The sequence below is a fragment of the Pseudopodoces humilis genome, chromosome 9 (genome assembly GCF_049639895.1).
Source record: "Pseudopodoces humilis isolate 2021_Gansu_Grassland_sample_001 chromosome 9, ASM4963989v1, whole genome shotgun sequence".
Classification (NCBI taxonomy): Eukaryota; Metazoa; Chordata; class Aves; order Passeriformes; family Paridae; genus Pseudopodoces; species Pseudopodoces humilis.
The window spans coordinates 9,349,750-9,372,165 of NC_142208.1; the positions used below are offsets into that span (position 1 = coordinate 9,349,750).

The 22,416-nt window shown below is 38.0% G+C and overlaps 1 protein-coding gene across 9 annotated transcripts in view; it reads left to right on the plus strand.

The window, feature by feature from the left end:
• The first annotated feature begins 669 nt into the window (after positions 1 to 669).
• LDB3 (LIM domain binding 3) overlaps positions 670 to 22,416 on the plus strand; it is a 110,714-nt gene continuing 88,967 nt past the window's right edge. For all 9 annotated transcript variants that reach the window (XM_088059326.1, XM_088059327.1, XM_088059328.1 and 6 more), the window contains exons 1-2: positions 670 to 765; positions 866 to 990. In XM_088059326.1, coding sequence (XP_087915452.1) covers positions 898 to 990 — 93 coding nt within the window. In that variant the 5' untranslated portion in view covers positions 670 to 765; positions 866 to 897. The remainder of the gene's footprint in view (positions 766 to 865; positions 991 to 22,416) is intronic.

Genomic DNA, 22,416 nt, shown 5'->3' on the forward strand with positions numbered 1-22,416 from the left:
TTAAGGAAGCAGTTAGCTAAGTATTTGTATTCTTAGCCTTTCATTCAAGCATCACACCTTTAGAAGACTTGTATTGCAATGATGAAACAGGTATGTCGTGAAACCATGCTTTTGTCACAGGAATTAAATGCTGTTTAGGAGTATCCTATGATACATCTTTCTGCATTCAGAAAGAATAAATGCTAATTTTTCCTAAGGAAAGCAAGGGCTATGGAACCAAGAGCCAAACGTGAAGTTGTGGGATTTTTTTTTTCTTAATTTATTTTTTAAATTTATTTTCTTGGTGGTGCTAAATACATGTAGTATATACTTTTTTTCAGTTTAACAAAGCATTGCAAAATAAGGTAAACACTTCCTTTGTGCATTTCCTGCTACATGTGGAAAGGCCTATGTAGAAAGGACTTGTATTATTTGTCACAGTGCAGGATACCTATGTGCTGAAGCAGAATTTAAAAATGGCTTTGTAGTTGTTAACAGGTTAGTGAAGGGACTTGGGTATTTGGGATTTTAGAATGGAATTTTGTTTGCTTGTTTTATTAAAACATGTGTTTTGTCCATAAAGTAACTGAGCAGCATGAGGGGCTCGAGGAGCCTAGAAAGATCTGTCCCCTTCCCTGGGGGCTATATTAGACCTCTGAGTCATGAAGTCTTTGCATAGTAGGTGTCTGGTTACAAACCTTTTATGGGCCCTACTCAGCTGGGATATCAGCATCTGCATTATAGCTCTCATCTATTCTTAGGTGGTATCAGAGCACGACTGAGCAGGCAAGGCAGAGAGAATTGCTTTCATTATGTAAAACCCTTCCCTGTTCTCAGTCTGTTTTTTCACACTTTTTTCTGTTTGCCCCATCCTTCTGTCCTGCAGTGCCCTGTTGCTGCCTTTGAAAGCGGTACAACATGGCTTACAGTGTGAATCTGAATGGACCTGGACCATGGGGCTTCCGACTGCAAGGGGGCAAGGACTTCAACATGCCCTTGACCATCTCCAGAGTAAGTGTGCAAAAAAACCTTGTTGAGCTTGTTTGGGTTGAAAAATAGCAGTACACTTCGACCTGGCCTGGTAGAATTGAGGATCTTTGCACCTAGGTGTGAATAAAGAGAGTATAATGTGAACTAGAAATGTACCAGTTCAAAGTACAAGCTGGCATTGATAATGCCCCAGGAAGACTGTTCTGGTTAGTATATTTTTATGGATGGTGATACTGTCTCTTTTAAGTGAGCTTCCAGTTCTATTCTGTATAGTGTTGTCTCTTTTTCTGCTGATAGAGGCCTCACTGGTGCAATCTTGGGGGGGAAGGGAGTAGAACAACTCTAAATGAATTATAGAATTATATTTCTAGAAAATAAACATGTAACTGTAAGTATGTGAAGTCAGGTGATAAAACTGAACAAAGACAGGGATGTGTCCCCTCTTGTGATGAGGTGCAATAGTTGGATAAAAATTAGACATGTCAAGCAGAAGACTCAAGAGTACTTAAAATACTGTCTTAAATTATGCAGAAGCCTTCCATTTGCAGCTGACAAACAGCATGGATTTAATAATTAATTACCTGCTGTATCTGTCAATTACAGCCATATATTTCCTAGCTGCCTTTTTCTTTTCTCTTCCCCTTGAAGCATTATTTTAAGGTGTGCAGTTCAGTACTCCTATTACCTGAATTAGCTCAGTTTCTTAAATATTTTTAACATTGGAAGGTTTTCAGGAAATTTGTGTTTCCCTTACCCACTTTTCTCTTATGAGATAGCTCGGTGTGATTTCTGGTAGCTCCCTTCTTTTTTTCTTGTTTCTTGACAGTCTCAAATCTGCTCCAGAATGTTCAGATCTTTCTAGAGAGGTCTTGGTTCCTCCACAAATCACCTGCAGAAGGCTTATTTTGCAGTTCAATGACAAGAGAGGTTACTTACATAACAGTAAGAGAAATACCAGAATGATTTAATCAGACAAACAAATATAATGCAAATAAAAGGTCTGCTCCACTGCAAAAATCATAATAAAAAAGCCACCTACACTGCTTTTAAAACTATGGGTTTTTTCGTAATGAAAAAATAGTCTGTTAAGTCGTGGGTACAAAATGTGTATCTCTGCAACAAATGTGATTCAAAGTCAGTTGGTAAGCTTCTGAAATCTTAGCTATGCTATTTCATATTTATCCTGTGAAACTGTATCACCTGATCTCCCTTGTTCTTATGTACATTATCCCTTTCTTGGAAGACAGAGCCACATTTACCTTAATACTAAAGCCTATGATGATGCAACATACTTTTCATAACTCCTTTTGCAGCATAGTCATTATAAAGAAGGCTGTTCTGGCAGTATTATCAAAAGCAAACAAGCAAAAGACTACCTAAAATACCCCCTGTCTACATAAATAAACTCTCTTCATAAACTCAGATTAATTTTGCTCCTGTAAATAGTCTTGGTATTTCTTTTTTCATCCCACCAGGTAAGTACAGAGAGGTGCCATCATATTTTTGTAGGCATTTTCACAACACTTTACAGCCTGCACTGTATGGTGTTGATTATTTTCTTACAAGTCATTCAGTCATACCTAGAGTCTGTCAGCCATGGGCCAGGGCTGTAGCACTTGCACTGTATATGACACAATCAGTAATGAAAAGCCAATTGTTTCCCAAAAAGCTCATTGTCTCAGACTGCAGTCTGTGAAAGTGTAAACACTATGCCCCAAGGCTCTATGATTTTCATGGGCCTTTTGAGAGCATAGGAGGAGCAGAAGTGAAACTGCAACAGCTGAATTCCCAGAGGTGTGGAGGAATTAGCTCTTCACACAGCTGACTGCATTTTCAGCCATACCAGTGTCAGAAAGGACTGCTAAATGTTTTTTAACTCCTTCCCAGTGAGGCTCAGTTTTTAGCTGGGATTACAGCTTTGGGATGGGAATGGATTTTAGAGCCTATCTTATGAGGGCAGAAGCAGACATACAGGAATTAACATAGCATCTTTCAGGGGGAGCTGGGATAGTTATGCCTGCTGTTTGTGATGTTTTTAATTGGAACACATGACTTTTGATGCTAATCTATTTTTTTCTTTATCATCTATCACATAAATATATCTCCAGACAGATCAGAAATTACAGTCATAAGTGAGTTAACCTATGAACTCAGCCATAGTTGCAGTGTTATTGTGGTGTGAAAAGGAAAGCTGTACTTATATTTTTGAAATATTCCTGGTGGGGAGGAGGGGTGAAAAGATAACTGCGAGGAAGGTCTCCTTCTTGGAAAGGGCACACAACTCTAAATGTTGCTGGCAGATGCTGTATACCTAGTTATCCACGTGCGATTTTGATCCACAGCTGCCCTGAGATGAGATGAGACTTTCTATGTGCAAGATGAGTCCTAATGAGTCCAAATACTTCAACGTAAACAGTATTATAATTGCTTTTAATATCAGATGTGCCATAGCCCTTTTGGCTACAAGTGTCCTTCCAAGCCTGCAGGCTGGGCTTGCCTGAAGACATGTTCATTGTGCTCTGACTGCCCCCAGTTAGTTAGACTGTCTGTGGGTGGGCCACAGGGAACAGAAAGATTCCTCCTTTTTCATGAAGTCTCTATGCTCTTCTGTCATGCTGCAAGAGCACTGCCTCAAAGCTCCTGAGAAAGACGATGGGAAGAGTCTAACACAGCAGGGTTGTTCATCCCATCTATAGTATTAGACCAACATGTTTCCAAGCACCCTCCCGAAAGAGGATACCAGTATTGTGCCATTATGAAGCTAGCCCGTGCGTAGACAAGACCTGTTGACCTGCACTCTGTCAGCCAGCCCTGTACAATTCCCACCCACCTCACACTTTACCTGGAGAGCAGGGGAGAAATCCTGAAGGTTTTTGAAACCTGCTGAGAAAAGCACAATACAGGATTGTGGGGTTGCTAATGCTTCTGTTCAGGAAAAATGCTCTTAACACAGTGGGTGAGGAAGGGAATTACACAGAACTGTTTGGCATAACAGTTCACTTTTAAAGAATTCTTTAAAATGGTGTCTGAGACACTGTATTTTCTTCCATTCAGGTAGGCCCAGGTGATCAGCTCATTGCTGAATAGTCAACAGTATAATGCACAGGAGTCACAGTCAGTCAGCTGGGTGACAGGTGATGTGTTCTCCTGAAATGGATTGTTCTGCTTATCTGTTCTTTATCTAAAAATAAATGCTTGTCTAACATATGGGGTGGGAACAAGAAAACAGGAGACAAAAACAAGTAGGGAAGAGTTAAGGTCACTCTTCAGGTTTCACAGTGCTTTAACAATAGCATTGGGAAATCATCTGTAAACTATTTTTCCAGTCCCCACCCTGCAGACCATCCTACCCACTAGAAAAATTCTGTCATGAGATGTCAAATTCTGTCATGAGATGTCATGAGCAGGTAGCAGACACAGGAAAACAGTATTGACAGACTTAGTAAAGCTGAGCATCTGTCAGCCCTGCTGAAATGAATGAGACTTGCAGGTTGTTGGCAGTGCTAAGCGCTGTCACCAGTGGCATGATCATATACATAAATCTGGTATTTCCAAATTGACGTGGGCAGCAAAGCTGTTTATTTTCCTCTAGTGCTTGAACTGTCTGGAAGCAAGCAGAATTCATTAATTTTATAGACTTAATCCTCTGTAAGAAGGCTTTTGGACATAGTTAATTATCTAAGTGCTCGGTTGCCGTGTTACCTAAGATGGTATGGTTGTACATGGTTGGGTGCAATAACAGAACATCTTCATATAATTCTGAGCCTTTATTTCTGAACAGTGAACGTTTCTAGTGAGACAAGTTTACTTGCAGGTGATGCAATGAGCTGAAAGGTGTGAAGGAGCTATTGTTATCTGAGGTAGCAGAAATATTATCTAAATCACTGTGGTAGCTCATGACTGGTATATTCACTCTGTGGTTATTCATATAGTTTTGTATTTCCTAATAGGTTTTTTAGCAGCTTGGATTCCAAATCAAAAGCCAGAGCCTGAAACAGGAGATAGTGTTTAAACAAAACAAAAACATTCAAGAAATACTTTTCTTTATTCGATTAAGTGATGCAAAAGTTGAAATCTGGTCATGATGTAAGGCCAGGGAGGGAAAATAACAAACACTACTACAAAAATAATTGAATTAGTTAGACTCTGCTACAAGCAGCCTGAAACAGCTTTTCCAGTCTGGGGAAAACCCAGGTCTAGCATTTTGCAGCCTGTCTCTGCAGGAGCCAGGAGGGTTTTTTCCTCACAGTTGTTAGGCTCTTTCTTTTTATCAGCATCTCTTGCTGATTGCTTCCTGTCCCTCCTCCACTCCCTAGCATACATATGCCATCCTCTGGCTGTCACTGCCTTTGCTTCAGAGGAACTTTGTGAGAGTATTCATTTCCTGTGGGCTATTGCGTATCAGTGCCTTACAACAGACAACTGAGGAGGGAAGGCATTCCCTCCTCACTTTTTTCTTCTATTCTTGAATGTGGGGAAGCCTCAGATGATCTGGATCAGGCTCTTTGTGTTTTGCAGCTGTCCTTTCAATGGCCATGTGGTGCTGTACATAAACTATAATCAGAAAAATGCAGTTTACCTGTACTGACTGAACTGAAACAATTCAGCAAGTTCTCTTGAAGTGCTGGTACTGCATTACCTGTTAAGCATCCACCTCTGGTGAATGAGACTGCTGAGTAGCTGTCCTAAAGCTGCAAATGCAGCTTTGAGAGGGTTTTTTTTAATCTCCAAATAAGAATTCCTTCACAATACCAAAAGCTATAGATTAGTATTTATAATAATGGATATTCTACTAAACTAACAGCTAAGTCTGGTGTCCTCTAGAAGTCTAAGAGTTTTCCTCTTTAACTGTTACTCAGTAGAGATGTTTCCTTTTTCCTTTAAAGTTCAAATGACTGAGTCAACTTCTGGAAAGGAAGTGTGCCATTTAATATAATGGCTTTCTTATGCCTAGACAAACTGTAGTAATTTCTTAGGCCTGAGCAGTTTCACGTTCTTCTAGTCTTCTTACAGTTTAACTCAAAATAGTCCCTTGTGAGAGGAAAATTAAATATTTCCAGTCCAGCATTTCAGAACACTCCAAAACTTTATTATCTATTTTTTTGATAAAACAACTATTCTGTGGGCATCAGCATTTCTTTGGGATAATCTGTTTAATTTCTTGATTACTTCTTGAGTAACAGTCACCTCATCTGAAGTAACAGCATTCTGAATTTTATTACCTACAGTTATTTGTTGTATATGCAAACAACATCAGTATCCTAGGAGAGTGCTAGTTATCTGAGGTGGTACGTTTGCTTTCAAACTAATTTGCAAACCAGTTCTGGTATGTTTACAACTCCATCAGAAATTACTGTGTTTCTGCAAGCCTGAGCCCTAGTAACTCATCAGCCTCCTGATTTGGTATTGTTTATTTGAGACGTTCAAGTAGACAGCATCTGTACTATAAATGGCATTTGTATGATAAGGTTGCATGTCTCATCAAACACAAGTGTCATGTCTATGTCAGACACAGAGAGAGGGAGCAAATTCTATAGTTGCGTTCCATTTAAATAGTACTTGTTTGACCAGAGAAATGGGTTCTGGCACCTGGGGATCAAAAAATGCCAGGATACTGGGGAAGCAGTTCAAGTCTGTGCTCTGAGTAAAACAGAACAGTCTTAAATGTGGCTGTGCAGGTGCTCTAAGAGGTAAGGCATTAATTATTCTGAGGTAGACAACATTTCCTGTCTTGACCAAAAATACTGTACAGTGGTCTGAGAAGTAATGGCTGTTTCACCAGAGCCTCTAACACTTTAAGAGAAGGTCTGATTTCAGCAAATAACCAATTTTGTATCCTAAGCAGTTCCAGCACAAGTTGGGTTCTTTTTCCCTTCTGGGTAAACAGTCATGATACAAGTAAGAAGCTTTTATTTTCTTTCCTTGCAGAAAATATTCTGAAAAATCCATGAAGTTTGTTGTTGTAACTTTAAACTCAGGTTTATTTGTTGAAGTCAGCTTTGATTACAATTTTTATGTAAACTGTAGCATGATAACACAGTGTGATTTGAGTGCATGTATTTTACTTGACAAAATAACTTTCAAGAACAGCATGTAGCTAGCTGCAGTTCTTGGTCAAATGATTTCTTCTTTAAATCAAGTACTCGGAACACAAAGGCAACCCCTCTTATCTGTTTGTGTGATTAAAGTAATCACTAAATACGAAGCCCACTGCTGAAGGTCAGGGGTATATAAGGAGTATTATGTGTTCTGCATAGATACTGTGCAGGAGTTGTCTATTTAAGGCTATGTTCTTCAATTCTATCTGTTTTGAATTTCAGGAGAAATATAACACCCTGGTAGAATATAGGCCAGATAAATGTGAGTAACAGCCTGTGATAGCTGAGGTTCTGGTTTAAATTGTGTTATATCATCAAACCTGGTGTTCTGTTCTGACACAAAATATGTAACTCATGGGTTTGAAGCCCTTTCTTCCTTTCACTTCCTAAGTGCTTTTTAATTTGGAGTGGGACTGTAGCTAAATCATCAAAACTTGTGTGGCATTATCTGTGAAAAGAGCTCATTCTATGAAATAATTGGGCTGAATAATATCTATGCAATTGCCAGGTCAGTTATAAAGCAAATTTGCAGCTTTCTTTCCTGCAAAAGAAAGGGAAATGTAGCTCTTCCCTTGAACAGGAGGCATATAGTGTTAGCTGTGGGAAACTTGGGCTCATGACTGGAGAACTGAGTTCACAGTGAGGGATAAAAGTAGCTCTTGCGGTTTTATGGAGGAGGGAGGAAATGGTTTCTTAACCTAAGGAAAGAGATCCACAACTCAGATTATTTATATTCCTTTTTTCACATATTTTAAGATTTAACAGTGTGCTCTGGCAACTGGATAATGTGGCCTGACACATTGATCAGTCTTTGATCTAGAGTTTACTTATTTGAGAATATTGTTGATGTAGTATTTCAGGATGTCTTCAGATTTACATCATTATTATCAAAGTCAATAATTTTGCAGATCCTTTAGAATGAGTAAACTTCTGGAGGTAACCATTAAATTATGAATTTAGTGCTGCTGAACTGTTAGTGCTTTATAATTAAAATGCACAATAAGCTTTTTTTCAGGTAAAATTTTTTTATTAGTGTCTGAACTCTGTAAATTACTGTCTTAATAACATGGCACATAACTCTATCATTATCGCCATTCTGAATACATTATTGCAAAATGTTCTCCAGCCAGTGGAGCACAAGAAGAAATTAGCTCTGCAAATATGTTATCATTAACTTTCTACACTAGCAACAGCAGTTCTCATCTTGTTGTCTAATTAGTAGCATAAAGTGTATGTTATACTATAACTATTAAAAATGTGGGTATTCAAATACAAAATAACACCAACCTTGGGTAGCAATGTGGAAATATGAAAATGGTGTACAAAATGCAGTAGTCTTCATCATAATCTAGCTTTCATGGTGGGCTGGAGCTATCTGAGAAGACAATCTCATGTACCTGGTTTGTGTGTAACTAGGAGTTTCTGCACATAGGTATCTGCTACCATTTTAATGCATAATATAGTATTAAATAGTGTCCAGTGTAAAATGAGATAATGCTCTTCTTTTCCACTGAGTTTTGTTGCAAGATTAGCCAAATTATCAATGTGCGAGTAAAATATTAGTCCCTGTTGAAAAATCTCGAGAAGGGGAGAGGAAGGAGGGAAATTTCTGCTGAACATGATAAAAATCAATTGCAACTTCAAGTTTTGAGGAAATAAATTAATTTAAAACCTTGTGTGACAATGTCAGCAGTACTGTGCTAGTAGAAATGAATAATGCTAATTGTAAAAGAGTGGTTTCTGTACACAGCATGTTAAAGGGCTGTTTCTTCTGTACTAGTGTAATTAAAGCCTTAATAAAAAGATTATCTGAGAGCAAAAGACACGAGTAGGCTTTCTGTTCCAGTTGTCTAAATTCCTAAATACTAATTTGATAGAAGTATGCTATGATATTTAATAAATGACATTCATTAATTCATGAAAAAATACATTTTTGCTGGTACAGAATGAGGACAAGGATCTCAATAAATGTGCTGTTAAGGCACATTGTGTTGACCCATAATTCATGTTATATATTTAAAAGCAAACAGGTGTCACCTGTCAAAATAGGTTGCATAGATGATGTTCTTTATATAAAAGTATTTTATTTAGCTACTATTATGAAACTCGGGTTGTAAAAGAAATAAAAGTTTGGTCTCGTAAAGCTGGCCCTGAAGCTTAGGTCAGCCTTACTGTTGGGTATCCTTTGAGGACTGTTCTAAAATCTCCCGTTTTTCAGATCCATGAAGGGTATACTATTTCCCCCAAATGTAAAGCTGTTTACGTTCTTCTAAGAGATTTACAGGAGAAAAAGCACACAATAAATAGAGGGAAGAACATATCCTCAAAAAATTAATTTTCAGCTTACGAATGGCTCCAAATATCTTGAATGGGCTTCCTACAAGGTGTCTCTTCTCTTTGGTAGTGGTGGTTAGCAGCCATTTTGCCAAAAAGTCAATGAGATCTTGCTCTTCTTTTAGGAAGATAAAATGGGCCAAATGTCTTAAAGGCATGCAAATCCCCCAATGAGGGTAGAGTTACTTTCTGCACCTCCCACATGCATAGCTGGTGTTGTGATCATCTATGCCACAGGTGTTCAGTGCATGGACACAGTGCATAAATAGGTTTTAACCTTTCTCCAAAATCCTTCCAAATACACTTGATTTGTAGCAATGGCAGCTGAGGATTAGGAGGAACACAGCCTTTCACATGGTCTCACCCTATTCCCACCTTTTCCTTGCTCAGAGTCCAAATTCCAGCCTCTGGGCTATTTTGGCTCCATGCCTCTCTTGCTTAGCCATACCTAATACAGACATAAACCCTTATTCTTATTAAAAGTAGCAGGCTTAAGGGCACAGGCTTACTTTAAACAATTTCTGGGTTCTCAGTTTGAAGCCAGGGTTAGTGACAATTAGTCTTTGTGGCATGAATAAAAATATTTGCAATGTATTGTTGTACTTAATATACCTGGTTAGGGTGCTGTGCACACTCTTGAGAAGCCTCTGTGAGACTCTCATGCTATATTTAAAGCATCCAGTAACTTAGGAAGCTATTTTGAATTGGAACCAATGCTACGTTTACCTCAAGCTTCTGGAATGGGACATCTTATCCAAAACTCCAAAAATACTACACGTAACCCCAGATTCTGGTGCATAGTGCCAAATCGGAATGCCCTGGTGTTAGGGTGAATTTGGGCTGCCTTTCCTTGATCCTGGGGTTCACTGGGACCATCCTGCTCTATCTGGCAATGTCAGCATTCTCCCCTTACCTAATCATAGCTAGTTCAAAAATGGCTAAGGACAGTTGGTACTATGGCAGGTGTTTAAAAACTAAATAGTCAAAGCAAAATGTTTTTTTCATCAACATTGGCTAAGGTTAATTATTGTAGGAAAAAAAAAGAATAGTCTTTCTGCTAATATTTTTTTTGACAAGAGTTGTAAAATACAAGTATCCTCCTAACCTACTGTCAAAATTCCTTTCCTCTCTAAAAGATTCTTATCTCACTGTTTTGCTTAAATTATCTAACAGATTATGCAGGATGAAATCCTTTAATCCTTTTGTCAACTGTATGGGGTGGATGAAGATCTCTGTATTACGTGTGCTTTGCTTTCTTCATGACAAGAAGTGGTCAGCAGTCTGCAAGCATCATCAGTTGTGCAGACAGCAGCAAACAACACCTACCTGAACTACAATCTCTTCCCTGTTTGATTGTCTACTGCTTAATACTGCTTCTTTTCAGGGCAGCACTTCTAAAATTGAAACGTGCTGGTTTGCCATATAATTCTCAGTAGTTCAGGCTGAGTGCACAGAGTTGTGGGTATCAGACTGTTGGTACCTCATGGAAAGGGTGAAAAAATTATTGAGGTGCCAGAATTGTTTGGCTGTTTCACCCCTGAGGAACATCAAAGCTCTCCTCTCTTTTGAGGGAGGCTTTATCCCACCCTTGAGAACTGTTTGCCTCAGCTGTAGCAGCCAGGTGCAAGGACAAGTAGTAATGGCTCTTGGCATTCATCCTCACTCCATGTGAGATTGTTCTCTGCTGTCTCTTCCTTCCATATGCCTGGAATGCTTATGTGGCCTCTTCTCCTGCCACCTTTTCTTGCTCTGTTCCCCCATTCTGCCTCACCAGAACGTGCTATCCTTTCTTTGCTCCCAGCTTCCAATGCTGTTCAGATGAAGTGCACTTAAGAGTGGAGGAGCAAAAAGATGAAGACTGCATTTGGGAAGTGAAAGACTTAGAACCTCCAAAAGTTGTTATAATGTCCTATAGAGCTGTGAAGAGACGTAGAAGGAATGTGCAGGAAGGAGCTGGCTAGATATGGTGCCACATGGCAGTTCATGCTCTCTGTGAAGCTGGGGGATTTCCTGGTTCTCTGATTACAAGTGTTGCTGTATTAAATAGTCTTCTCTAGCCTCTGTTAAGGAACCCAAGCTGCAAATAATACCGATATAATTTCTGTGTTGACAATAGAGTGCAACTTCACTGAGATTCCTGGAAGAGACTTTCTCCCCTTTACAACCACACATCCTATGGTCCACAAAAAGATGCATTTAACCTGGTCAGCAACAATTCCCTTTCCTTCCATATCTGTGCTTTTCTTCAGAGCAGTGGTTCCTCAGTCTGCAAAATGCCATCTTAGATTGTAATCTCCAACTTTTTCTTTGAAGAAAATATGCTGAGCATAGATGGTAAAACACATTCTTTAAAAAAACATATTCTTTAAAAATATATATAAAAATACAAGCAGATAGTGATTGAGAACATTTCCATAAATTCCACATGCCAAAATGTGGGGATTAAGTGGTGTTGAAGGGAAACAAAACAGAATAAACTTTCTTAAAGGTCTAGATAATTAGTGAATTAATTTAGTTGTAATTTCACATCATTTTTATCTAGACCAAATTCTTTCCTAGGAAGAAAGAGAAGAAGTCTGAAGATTGATAATTTACATGAACAGGTTGCTCTCTGGAAGAAAATTAAGTGGTTTTGGTTTTTTCCAGTGTGTGTGACTTGTCATGGAGGTTATCCCAGCTTCCCTTGTTCCCAGGGAACATTCCTGGCCAAAAAAAGTGATCAAATAGTGAAGATATATTTGCAGTGTGATTGACAAGATGAGGAGGTGGTATATAATTTCTGTGCATGTCAAGGGACTGGCAGTGTATGAAACCAAAACTAGAACTTAGCTGCTTTATTTATCCTTTGAACAGATGCAGTACCAGCAGCTGCAATAAGATCTTTTATACATTCCACCCACAATTCCCTGGAGTTCATGTGTCCTAAAGACAACCTGGAAAAGAGGCAGGACACTCTCTTGTACAGTATTATATTTTATAAGTACAGTGTGAGATGCTGATCTTTCTCATAGGGAAAGAATTCCAGGCTGGATCTGAGTTTCATGCCATTTGATGATATGGGTAGATGTCTTTGTCTCTTGCTACTTTGAGTATTTAGCTCAAATGCTTAATTTGGTCTCTAAATCTTGCTTTATTAAAACTTTTTATAGACTAGAAAGCAGCACAAAAAAAGTAGTTTTATTATAATTTAATCCTTATTTGCCTTATTAATGGGACCATTAATTAGTTTTGTCTGAGGGAAGTATTGTTAAGAGGACTGGTAAACAATATTACTTCTTTTGTCTCCATTAAGTCTTGCTCCTTCTCCACTGGTTTTGCAGAGATTGGATTTGGCTCCAATATTAAATGCATCTCCAAGCTTAGGAGGCCAGGAAAGAGTTCTCACCATGTAGTTTATTGTTAATTCCCTTTGTTCAATGTGTAGATGAAGGGTTTAGGTAGGAATAAAGTTTTCTTGTTGGCGCTTAATTTTAGAATATCCACGGTGAATGTTCTGGCCAGGATGCCACAAGTATTGGGTTTCAGCCTTCTCATAAAGCATCTTGGCTACTGTCTGAGACTATTTGTGCCATACATCCACATCAGTGTGCTCCTGCCCTTGGATACACTACTTCTGTAATGTTTAGGAAATAGTCTCTAAAATATTATCTTTTCCACTGCAGACAACACAATTTTGCCATAGAGAAATAGGGATCAGGAAATATTGAGAAAATCCCCCAAAATGCCAAAGTTTTTTTGAAAATGAAAGGTATGTGCCATCTTTTGAAGCTGTTCATATCTTCTCAGCATTGCAGCAATGGGATACCAAATAAAAATAATATTCTCAGTGTGTCATGAGAGAAGATTTTTTCTGGCTAAATTGTAGCACCTTAAAAGAGATGATGGTGACCTTCTTGAAAGAGGTGAATTTGAAACATCTAATTTTTTCTTAGTATTTATTAAATATTTTAATATATTTATTGAGTGAAGTAATAATAATTAAATCCCTAAGTTTATCTGTTAACAACAACAACAACAAATAATCAGGTAAAAGCATGGTTTTGTAGAAAGATATCAAATGCTAAGAATAGATGAAAAGGGCAGTGATTTGCCATGTCCTTAGTACATTTTTAGTTGAGCTCATTTTCTGTAACACAGGAGGCGTTCTCCCTATTTTTCTTACTGAGTGTATACTGAGACGTGTGTATTTATCTTTAGATGCTAATAGCCCACTTTTTGCCCAGTTTACCTTGCTTTGATACCAGAATAAGTAAAATCAAGGCTTTTTTGATGGTATCATTGTACTTCTTGTGCAGCTTCATTCCAAGGACAAATAGCCAGTGGTTGGCTCTGCCTCTTGGCACTTTCCTCCCTTCCTCTGGTGACTTGTGTCACTTTGTAGTGCAAGTAGGTTGCACTGTGATAGTCCTAAATTCAATTAGATAATGTAACAGAGAGTGCCATGGCCTCATATTCAATGAGAGCTGCCTAGAAGTTGCATTTAAAAGTTGATAATAGGAATTTTAACATCCTCTTAACTTTGAAATATGTCTTTCACTTCTGTGATCGTAGATATTGTCTTGAAGTGGCTTTTTCCTTTCCATTCTTACCTCTGACACCTCCATAATCTGTTTTTTTTATGGTTAATTTTCATTGCAAAGACCAGTGAGAGAGACTAGGACAGGACTTTATTTTTTGATTAAAATATACACTGTCAATTTTGGAAGATGAGAAGACCATGTTACATGATCTCCTTTTTGTTAACTTCACTCCAACCCACTGTTATCCATAGTCTCAACATATACATAACTTTATATCCTTTAAGTAGAAACCAAAGGAGCTCCAAGACTGAGCGAACTGTGCAAATACTAGGAATGTAAGCATGCATCCCAAGATAGTGAGGTTGTTAGCAGGCACTGTATGTACTGATGGATATCTAAGCTGCATCTGGAAATGACTGGTAATTTTTCCTATTGCTATCTCTCACTATCAAAGCATTGGGCAATATTCTGCTAGGACTGCAATGGTATTTTGAGATTTAAGTTTGGACTAAGTAATGTCAAGACAAATGCCAGTCTAACAGAAGAGAGAGCACTCTAAGCCTACATACTGGCATGGGAACATAAGGAAGAATTCTGAAATCTTGCCTGGCAATTGTCCTTCTACAACAGTCCTCTTATTCTAGTGAACACAAGATTAATCTGTTGTAATTTAAACAAGGAAGCCCCGCTTCCACTTCACTGCTTGCTCACAATATTTACTTTGATGTTTAGAACAGACCTGATTCATTTTATGTTGCTCTATGTGTTATTTTAAATACATTGTTGTGCTGGTAGTTGGAAGGAATGTTCCCCCAGAGGGGTAAACAAAAACCTCACAGCCAACTAAAAAAACCCAGAAAGTAAATTGTCAATAGAGTGAGAAATTATTGGACTTTTAAAGGACCAAAGCTATTCAACTCATAAAAGTTTTAGTAGAATATAATTAAATAATTCTTTTGGATTTGTATAGTTGAGACTGGGCCCTAAGTTGCTGTGACATGGCCAATTCCCAATGTCAAATCCCCTCTTCCCCCTCTCCCCCAGTTTTATCAAAGTATGAAAGTCTTGAGTGAGATGCTATTGTTGGCAAGCCTTTGATGGACACTCCTGGAATTTCATTGCAGGAGCCATGACTTCTGTTTTATCTGAAATCTCACTGGCTCTTGATGACAGACAAACTCTGTTTTTAGCATTGCACTGAAGGTCAGGCAAATGACTGGTTTCCAAATAGAGTAACTGAAGATACTGGAACAGATTTATTCCTGGTATAATTCCACTGGTTCTATGAAGTTACAGGGGAATATACTTGTCAAGAGAGCCCTATGAGTTGAAGGATAATACCACTGTTCTCATTCACTTGTGTTTAAAAAGAGCTTGGAAAACATACTATTTAACATAATGTTAAAATTCTTCTGTAAGAGGAATTCTACACTCACTGAGATAAGGGCAATAGTTTTAGCTGGAATAAACTGATATAACTCCATTAAGGAGACTGACCACTGTAGAATGTAATTTTTTTTCTAATATCTGGGAATCTAACTCTGGCTTCTTTAATTATGAGTGAGGCTGAGGTTTTCTGGCTGTGTAAATATTTTAGGATTAATCTAGGAAATACATACACTGCCTAGGCTGCTTTCCTAGTGACAGTTGGGATGATTGCATTATTTTTTACAGATCTTTAATTTTAGTTGCAGTTTTGGCACTCAGGTCCATAAACTGACTATCAAGCAGACTGGTTAGATATTTTATTTAATTTTTGCAAGTTATCTGTGACCTTAATTCACACAGAAAGCAAAAATTGATTTTGCAGATGGATCAAGAAAATGAAAAGTAAATACTGTACTATCGTTGGGGTAGTAGTAAAGGAATAATCAATGTCTTTTTAGAGTGACATTCCAAAGGCCAAAAGTACTAGGTAATGTGGAAAAAAAATTGTGGGAAAAACTTTGGTGAGATCACAACCACACTGACATTTTCACACTGATTGTGGAAAGTAGAGGAGCAAATGTCAGCCTGTGGATGCAATAAGTGTGTGAGTGTTGGCAGAGAGGTTTAGCTATAGCTAATGAGGAGGGGCTTTCCGTCTCCTGCTTCGTGGTAGAGAATTGGTCAGTCTAGGGGACATAAAGTCATAGATGTGGAGAGATCCTTTGGTAAAAGCTGTCACCTTCTATGCCATGTTGTTCCTAAAGGGCTGGAACTACATTGATTACCAACACCCTGTGACACTGGGAGTTGGTGCAAAAATTCAAGACTTAAGTTTTTACAAAGGGGGTATGGTCAAGAATGGGAAAGAAATGTAAACTATGTTTTCTATTTTGTAAAACACATGCTAGCATAATTTTTACAGCTCTTTGGCAGAAATGTATCCCTTAAAGCTCAAAGAACATGTTTTAATAGTTTGGTCTTACTGTCCCCAAAAGGTTACACTTCAGTAAGCTTTTCCTAAAGGGTGTCAAAATGTTTCTTTAATGACATATACCCTGACAGTCATGAAGTACAAAACTGTTGCTATGACAAGGCAGGATTTATTTGAATTTAGTTAGCTTTGAGTCTAATGCTGCACCCTGAAGGCTCCACTTTTCCAAACCATTCACAACATATGCTTTTATAAATCCATCAAACGGCCCTGCACTGCTGCTTTACCCTATGTTTTAATGTCAGAGGAAATCTATGTTCTGCTTGTGGCACCTGCTGTGGCACATGCTTCAGCTACTTCAGGGGAGTACTAAGTATACCACTGTACTTAAAGTCCTGTCAACATAGCTGTGATAAAGACCCTTTGGAAAATGTGTAGCTCCACCTCAAAATAATAATTTATCCTAACTCATAAGGGAGAATTAATTGGCATTTAATACATGTAAAAATATGGATTAGTGCCCTTCATGAACAGGGCCATGTATAAAAGCAAAGTCCACATAGAGGCAATACTTTTTAACAAGGAAAAACAGTTTCTGTGACAAATAAACTCCACTTCTAAAAATATACTTAGGACAATCAAAATATTTTTAAGTGCTGTTGTACTGAATGCTTTTAAGTCAGGCTTCAGCAGCATCAATCTGTATTGCTAAATACTGAAAATACTATCAATAGCTCAAGATATAAGTTTATATTAAAAATGAACTTTTTCCATTATCAATACAAATAGAGTTTGACAATGATGGGTTAACAAAATGTTATGTTGTAACACTGTGGAAATATGTGCATTATGCACTCATAAATACTTTGTCTATAGCTTATGCAAAAACATACAGATTCATCAGGTTCTTTGGCATATTAACATATGTGACAGCATATGCACTATCTACACATGGATGATGTTTCCCAGTTGATTGTTTTATTTATTACAGAAAGCTAGAAAGGGAATGAAAGTTTTTTAGGGGAAAAAAAGTTATTTTCTTAGTATTGATTCATGTTTACTTCAGAAAGTTCTGTAGTCATCCTTTATATATCCATTATATGTATATATATATATATATATATATATATATTTAATAGATCTCTGTGCTCCATAGGTTTGTCATGACAAGGAGTTGCTTCATTCTTGAACTACAGACATAGATATCCTGTGGAGCATTCTTCTGACTTTCTGCCACTAACATGGGCTGGTTGTCTGCCTTCTGCCAACATAGGCAACTTCAAACTTTTATTTCTGTAATTTAATCTTATGTGTCATTCAGAAGTTGAAAGGTAGTGTGCTTTGAGTGTCTGCACTGGAGCAGAAGACAGCTGCATTACAAAGAGGAAGGTGTGTTACACACTGGCTTTGCAAAATGGCAAGTAATATGTGAGTCTCTTCTGTGAAGTGTTTGCTCTGGCCCTAGCCATAGTCATTAGAGGGGGTTCACAGATGTAAGGACGAGGTGGACTTAAAAGATCTTACTTTGATAAGGGCAGCAGGGAGGTTGCTTTTTGGAACAGGAGTGCCAGGCTGCCTGCCATCCTTAATTTTACTTCCATACTCATAAAACCAACATGAACATAAAACTATAGAGGGAATAGAAGAGCTTTTAGAACTCTATTGTAAATTAAAGTTGTATCTTCCAAATGTGATTTAAAACAAAAATCATTGATGTCTTGCCTGAGGTGAAAATGAGCACACTGATTTACCATTGCCAGGCAGTTATGAAGGCATTTGTAGTGCAAAGCAATTAACAGAGAAACTGAAATACTTGCATTTGCACTGAAGAGAATAAATTTGTGGAAAATAAAGGGGAATTGGGACCATAATATTTTTGTTCTGCTGAAGTTTTATTTCTAATGTGTTGGCAGGACAGAAAAAGTTCTCTGGTTGTGCAATGCAAATGAGCTGGGGTCACAGGAAGAATGTGCACAATGAAATTAATTTCCTGCATGAGACTCCTTGACTCACTTTCACAGCAGCTTGATTCACACCTTACTTAGGGAGCGTACTTGTAATAATCCTGTTTCAAAAGCTGCTAATCTTAGAGCAGTTCTGTTCTTTGCCCTTCCTTCTGCAGAAGGATTTAACCACTTTGGATATTCACACTTTCAGTTCTCCATTCTGCTTTATTGCTTTGGTTTGGTTTTGTTGTTTTTTTTTTTCCTGAGAGTCGATTGTCAATGTACCCACTGATACAAGCACAAGACTTTCTAATTACACACTGATACACCATAAACAGAAGACAGCCTTCTTATCAATTTTTACATAAGATGGGCATGACTTTGTGTCATATTTGAGTTCCAGCCAACAACAAGCTAAGTAAAAGCTTAGCTTGACAGCCTACTGCTTTTTTTTTCTTCTGGATGATTGCATTGCACATTCTTACAGGGTCATGCATGATAAAAAAGAATAAGGGGCTTTCAAAGAGGCTTGACCAACACCTTATTATGTATGGAGCTTTTACCTCTACACTATTCATGCAAATCTGTTCACAGAGGCTGCAAAAGATGCTAGAATTATTACCTAGACTGCAGAGCAAAGTAGCATAGAGCTTGAAATCCATGCTTTCATATTAATTCTGCTTTTCTGTGGTATTCACACAGAGCAGCAGATGAGATGATTTTAAATGTTTTGAAGTGGAGAATATCTTATTCTTTTCTGACACAGCCAGAAAACTTGTAAAATATGTTTTCTCCTTCTCTTATGTCTCAGCTTCTCTTTTTTTTTTTTTTTTCCTATTTGTATTTTTATAAGGAACTCATTTAAATGCCAGTCTCCTGTGTCATTTGCCCAAAATCTTGTTGGATGTCTTGTTTGTCACTGTGAAACATGCTGATTCTTTCTTTTCCATACTTGCATTCCCCTGAAGTACAGAGCCTGGGAAGGTCTGGGCCCTGTTACACTCGGTACTTGAAGTATGTGGAGAAGCCTTTGATTCCTCACTGTTTAAAAACAGAGAATTTCCTCCAATTACTGTTGTGTCTCATATCAAAGAAGACCACTAGGTGAATCTAGGCTTAAATTATGTTCTCCCTGAGTGGTTGATGCATATAGCTTTGATATCAGCTACTGTCTTATGTTTCATATTTCCTCTGCAGCCTTGTGAGTCTCATCAATCTGATAACATTTTGCAGGGTAAAGAAGCTATTTCCAGTAGTTAATGCTCAGCCATGAACATCATGACATTACTCATGAAATTAGTTCAGTCTTAACTCAATGCAAGACAGAATAGTAGGAGTCTTTTTCTAGTTCTTACTTTGGATAGCTGTTGAACAATTATGTCATGAAATAGTTACTTTCTAGATATAGAATAGGAGGTAATTGTGTGAAATGGGAATTCCTTTCACTTGAATGTGTGCTGGACTGGATATGACCCAGAAGACAGAATGGTATCATCAAGAATTAAGGAGTTCTTTTCTGAGGGTTTTATGTAGGAGATAGATGAAAAGTGTGAGCAGAAGGTAGAGAGTGAATTTCTTTCAATCCTGAAAATTATACCAAAATGCAGGGGGGAAGGCCATTCAGAAGAAAATGCCTGTCACCAGCTGAGAGAACCAGATGGACATAATATTGTACTATTTAAAATAGGTCTACTAAAGGTTTGGGAGCATCTTTAGATTTTATTGGGCAGGTTCATGTAAAATGCATGTGTTGCTCCTGTATCATTTACGTATGCAATCTTATAGTTTCTTCAAGGGCTGTATAATTCTATAAATAGAAGAACCACCCTTGGATAAAGAGAGATTACTAATACGACTCCATTTGGCGCTTTTGTCTGCCCCAGGAATCTCCCCAGCTGTCCAATAACCATCCAAGCATTCCTAATTTTCATTCATTTCCACTTCCTGGTATCTGAAGTAAAATCCTCCTGTTTGATAAATAGGTGTATATTCACTTTGAGGAGTGTTTTCTGCTGCCATTGCAGTTGTTACAACATTGATGTTGATCCCATCAAAGTTCCAGTACTGACAATTTTTAAATATTTTCTCTGCAAACATGATTAATGAAACTAAGCAAGGTTACTGAACAAGAAGAGGAAGAAGGATATAAGAAGAAAAGAACACAGGTGAAGAATGAAACTAGAGAGGGTGGCCAAGATCAAACCCTGACAACATAGTAAAACTCAAAAATGCCTACAAAATTTGTTTTCATGTGGGTATACAGCTCTGAAAAATATCACTGTAAATGTAACTGCCTAGAACAGAGAACTTTCATAATTCCATCAGTCATAATACTGGCTGAATCTGAGATTTGCATACTGGTGTTAGAGAATACCTTGATCTTATTTAAAGTATTCTTTTCTTTATGCAATCCAAAGTGCCACTTTAATTTAGTAATTCAGATGTTTGCTTGATGATAAAATACAGTGATGAAGCTCATTGTCCTGCAGTTTAACTAAGTCCTCATTTGAGATCAAGGTAGAGGTTTAACATCTTTTTTTCTGTGTTCCTTTCATTCCTCATTTGCATCAGGCAGCTAATGGTTTCACTAGCAGCAGGAATCCCTATTAAGGTAATTGTCATATTTTCTCATCTATACAATTCATTGTTCAGCAGTCTGTTTGGTGCCAAATGAAGGGGAAAGGAAAAAATGGACACAGAAAGGCAGACCACATCAGACCTTCTGAAACTTTTTCTTGGTCAAATGACAACTTTCCTGCTGCCTCTTCCAAATCAATTATTTTGACATGCTCCATTGCAGAAGTCAGTGTCTAATGTAGCCAAGGAAAATACTGTTAAGGCAAATTCTGAACTTGATTGCATTCCTTTCATGGATTTAAATAGATGTCCTGTGAACATTTATTCCTTAACAAAATACACAAGCAGATTATCATAATTAGCATATTTACTCTGGAACAGGAGAGGAAAATTCCTAATTTAGACAAGCAGAGTTTAGTAACTCAAGGTGACTAGGTATGGAGCTCATTACAGCCTCTGTTTGCAGTGCAGAGAAAAATGTCTGCACTTATCATTAAAGAAATGAAAGATAAAAGTACAACTTCGAAATGGAAGTGAGGCACCCTGCAGAATAATTCTGTTACTTCTACGCAAGTTACACAGCCTAATGATCCTTAAGGAGCTATGCTCAGAACTGAGCATGAATGTATATCTTAAACTGAGAATCAGAATCATATTCCTCTCTCTAAAGCCTAGTTAAGTATCCCAAGCAGACTAATGATGATTCTCACTATTTATGCTCCTAACTTTTGTTACCTAAGAATACTTATTAGATATGAATGTTTAACCCATTTTGGAATACCCACACTAAGTTGCTAAAGCAGATCATGCTACCAAACTGGTAGAAATATTTGATGTTTCCAAGTACAGGTAGTCACCTGAAAGAAATAGGAATGTACAGAGGAGTGAGAGCTAGGGGAACATGCAGTCAGCATCTTCAAGGCCCTTCTTAAAACACTACATTTAAACATACATGCTCTGCAAGAAAAACACTGGCTTGTCTTGTTGCTGCTTACACCAGTAAGTGGTGAACACCAAATCTAGATGAGATAAAACAGGAAAGAAGCAGAATACCCAAAAAGGAATTGGCAGAAATGTTGCTCCCCATATTAACAGGTAAAAGGGTCACTAAGCAGCAGTATCAGTACCACTGGCAGATCTGCAGGCTGGTTTTCACAGGGGCCTTTTGGTTTGGCAGAAAGTGTTCATTCACAATTGATAGGTGCCCACTTTGCTGTCTGTAATTAAAACAATGGATGTTTTTGAGTGAGCCACTGGAATGTAGCATAGAATAAAGTTGAGGAATGTATTAAGATGGGACATGTCTTAGCATTCCCAATGAGACTGAAAGCTTTCTAGCCCTCACCTGTTAATCAACAGGGTGAGCAGCACAGAAGGGGAAGGGCTGTCCATAGCAGGATGCCAACTGGAGACGAAACTCTGATCAGGCTTCTCTTCCTGCCTTAATACCTTCTTTCAAGTGCCAGTTATGATCATAGGCTTTGCAAGTTGGAATCCCCCACCACAGACACCTGTGCTGGGTCACTCCACAAGGAATTTCAAACATGCCAGCACAAACAAGGCAGAAGAAAACACAAATAGAAACCCAGTACATTATCCAGAGATAACTGAGG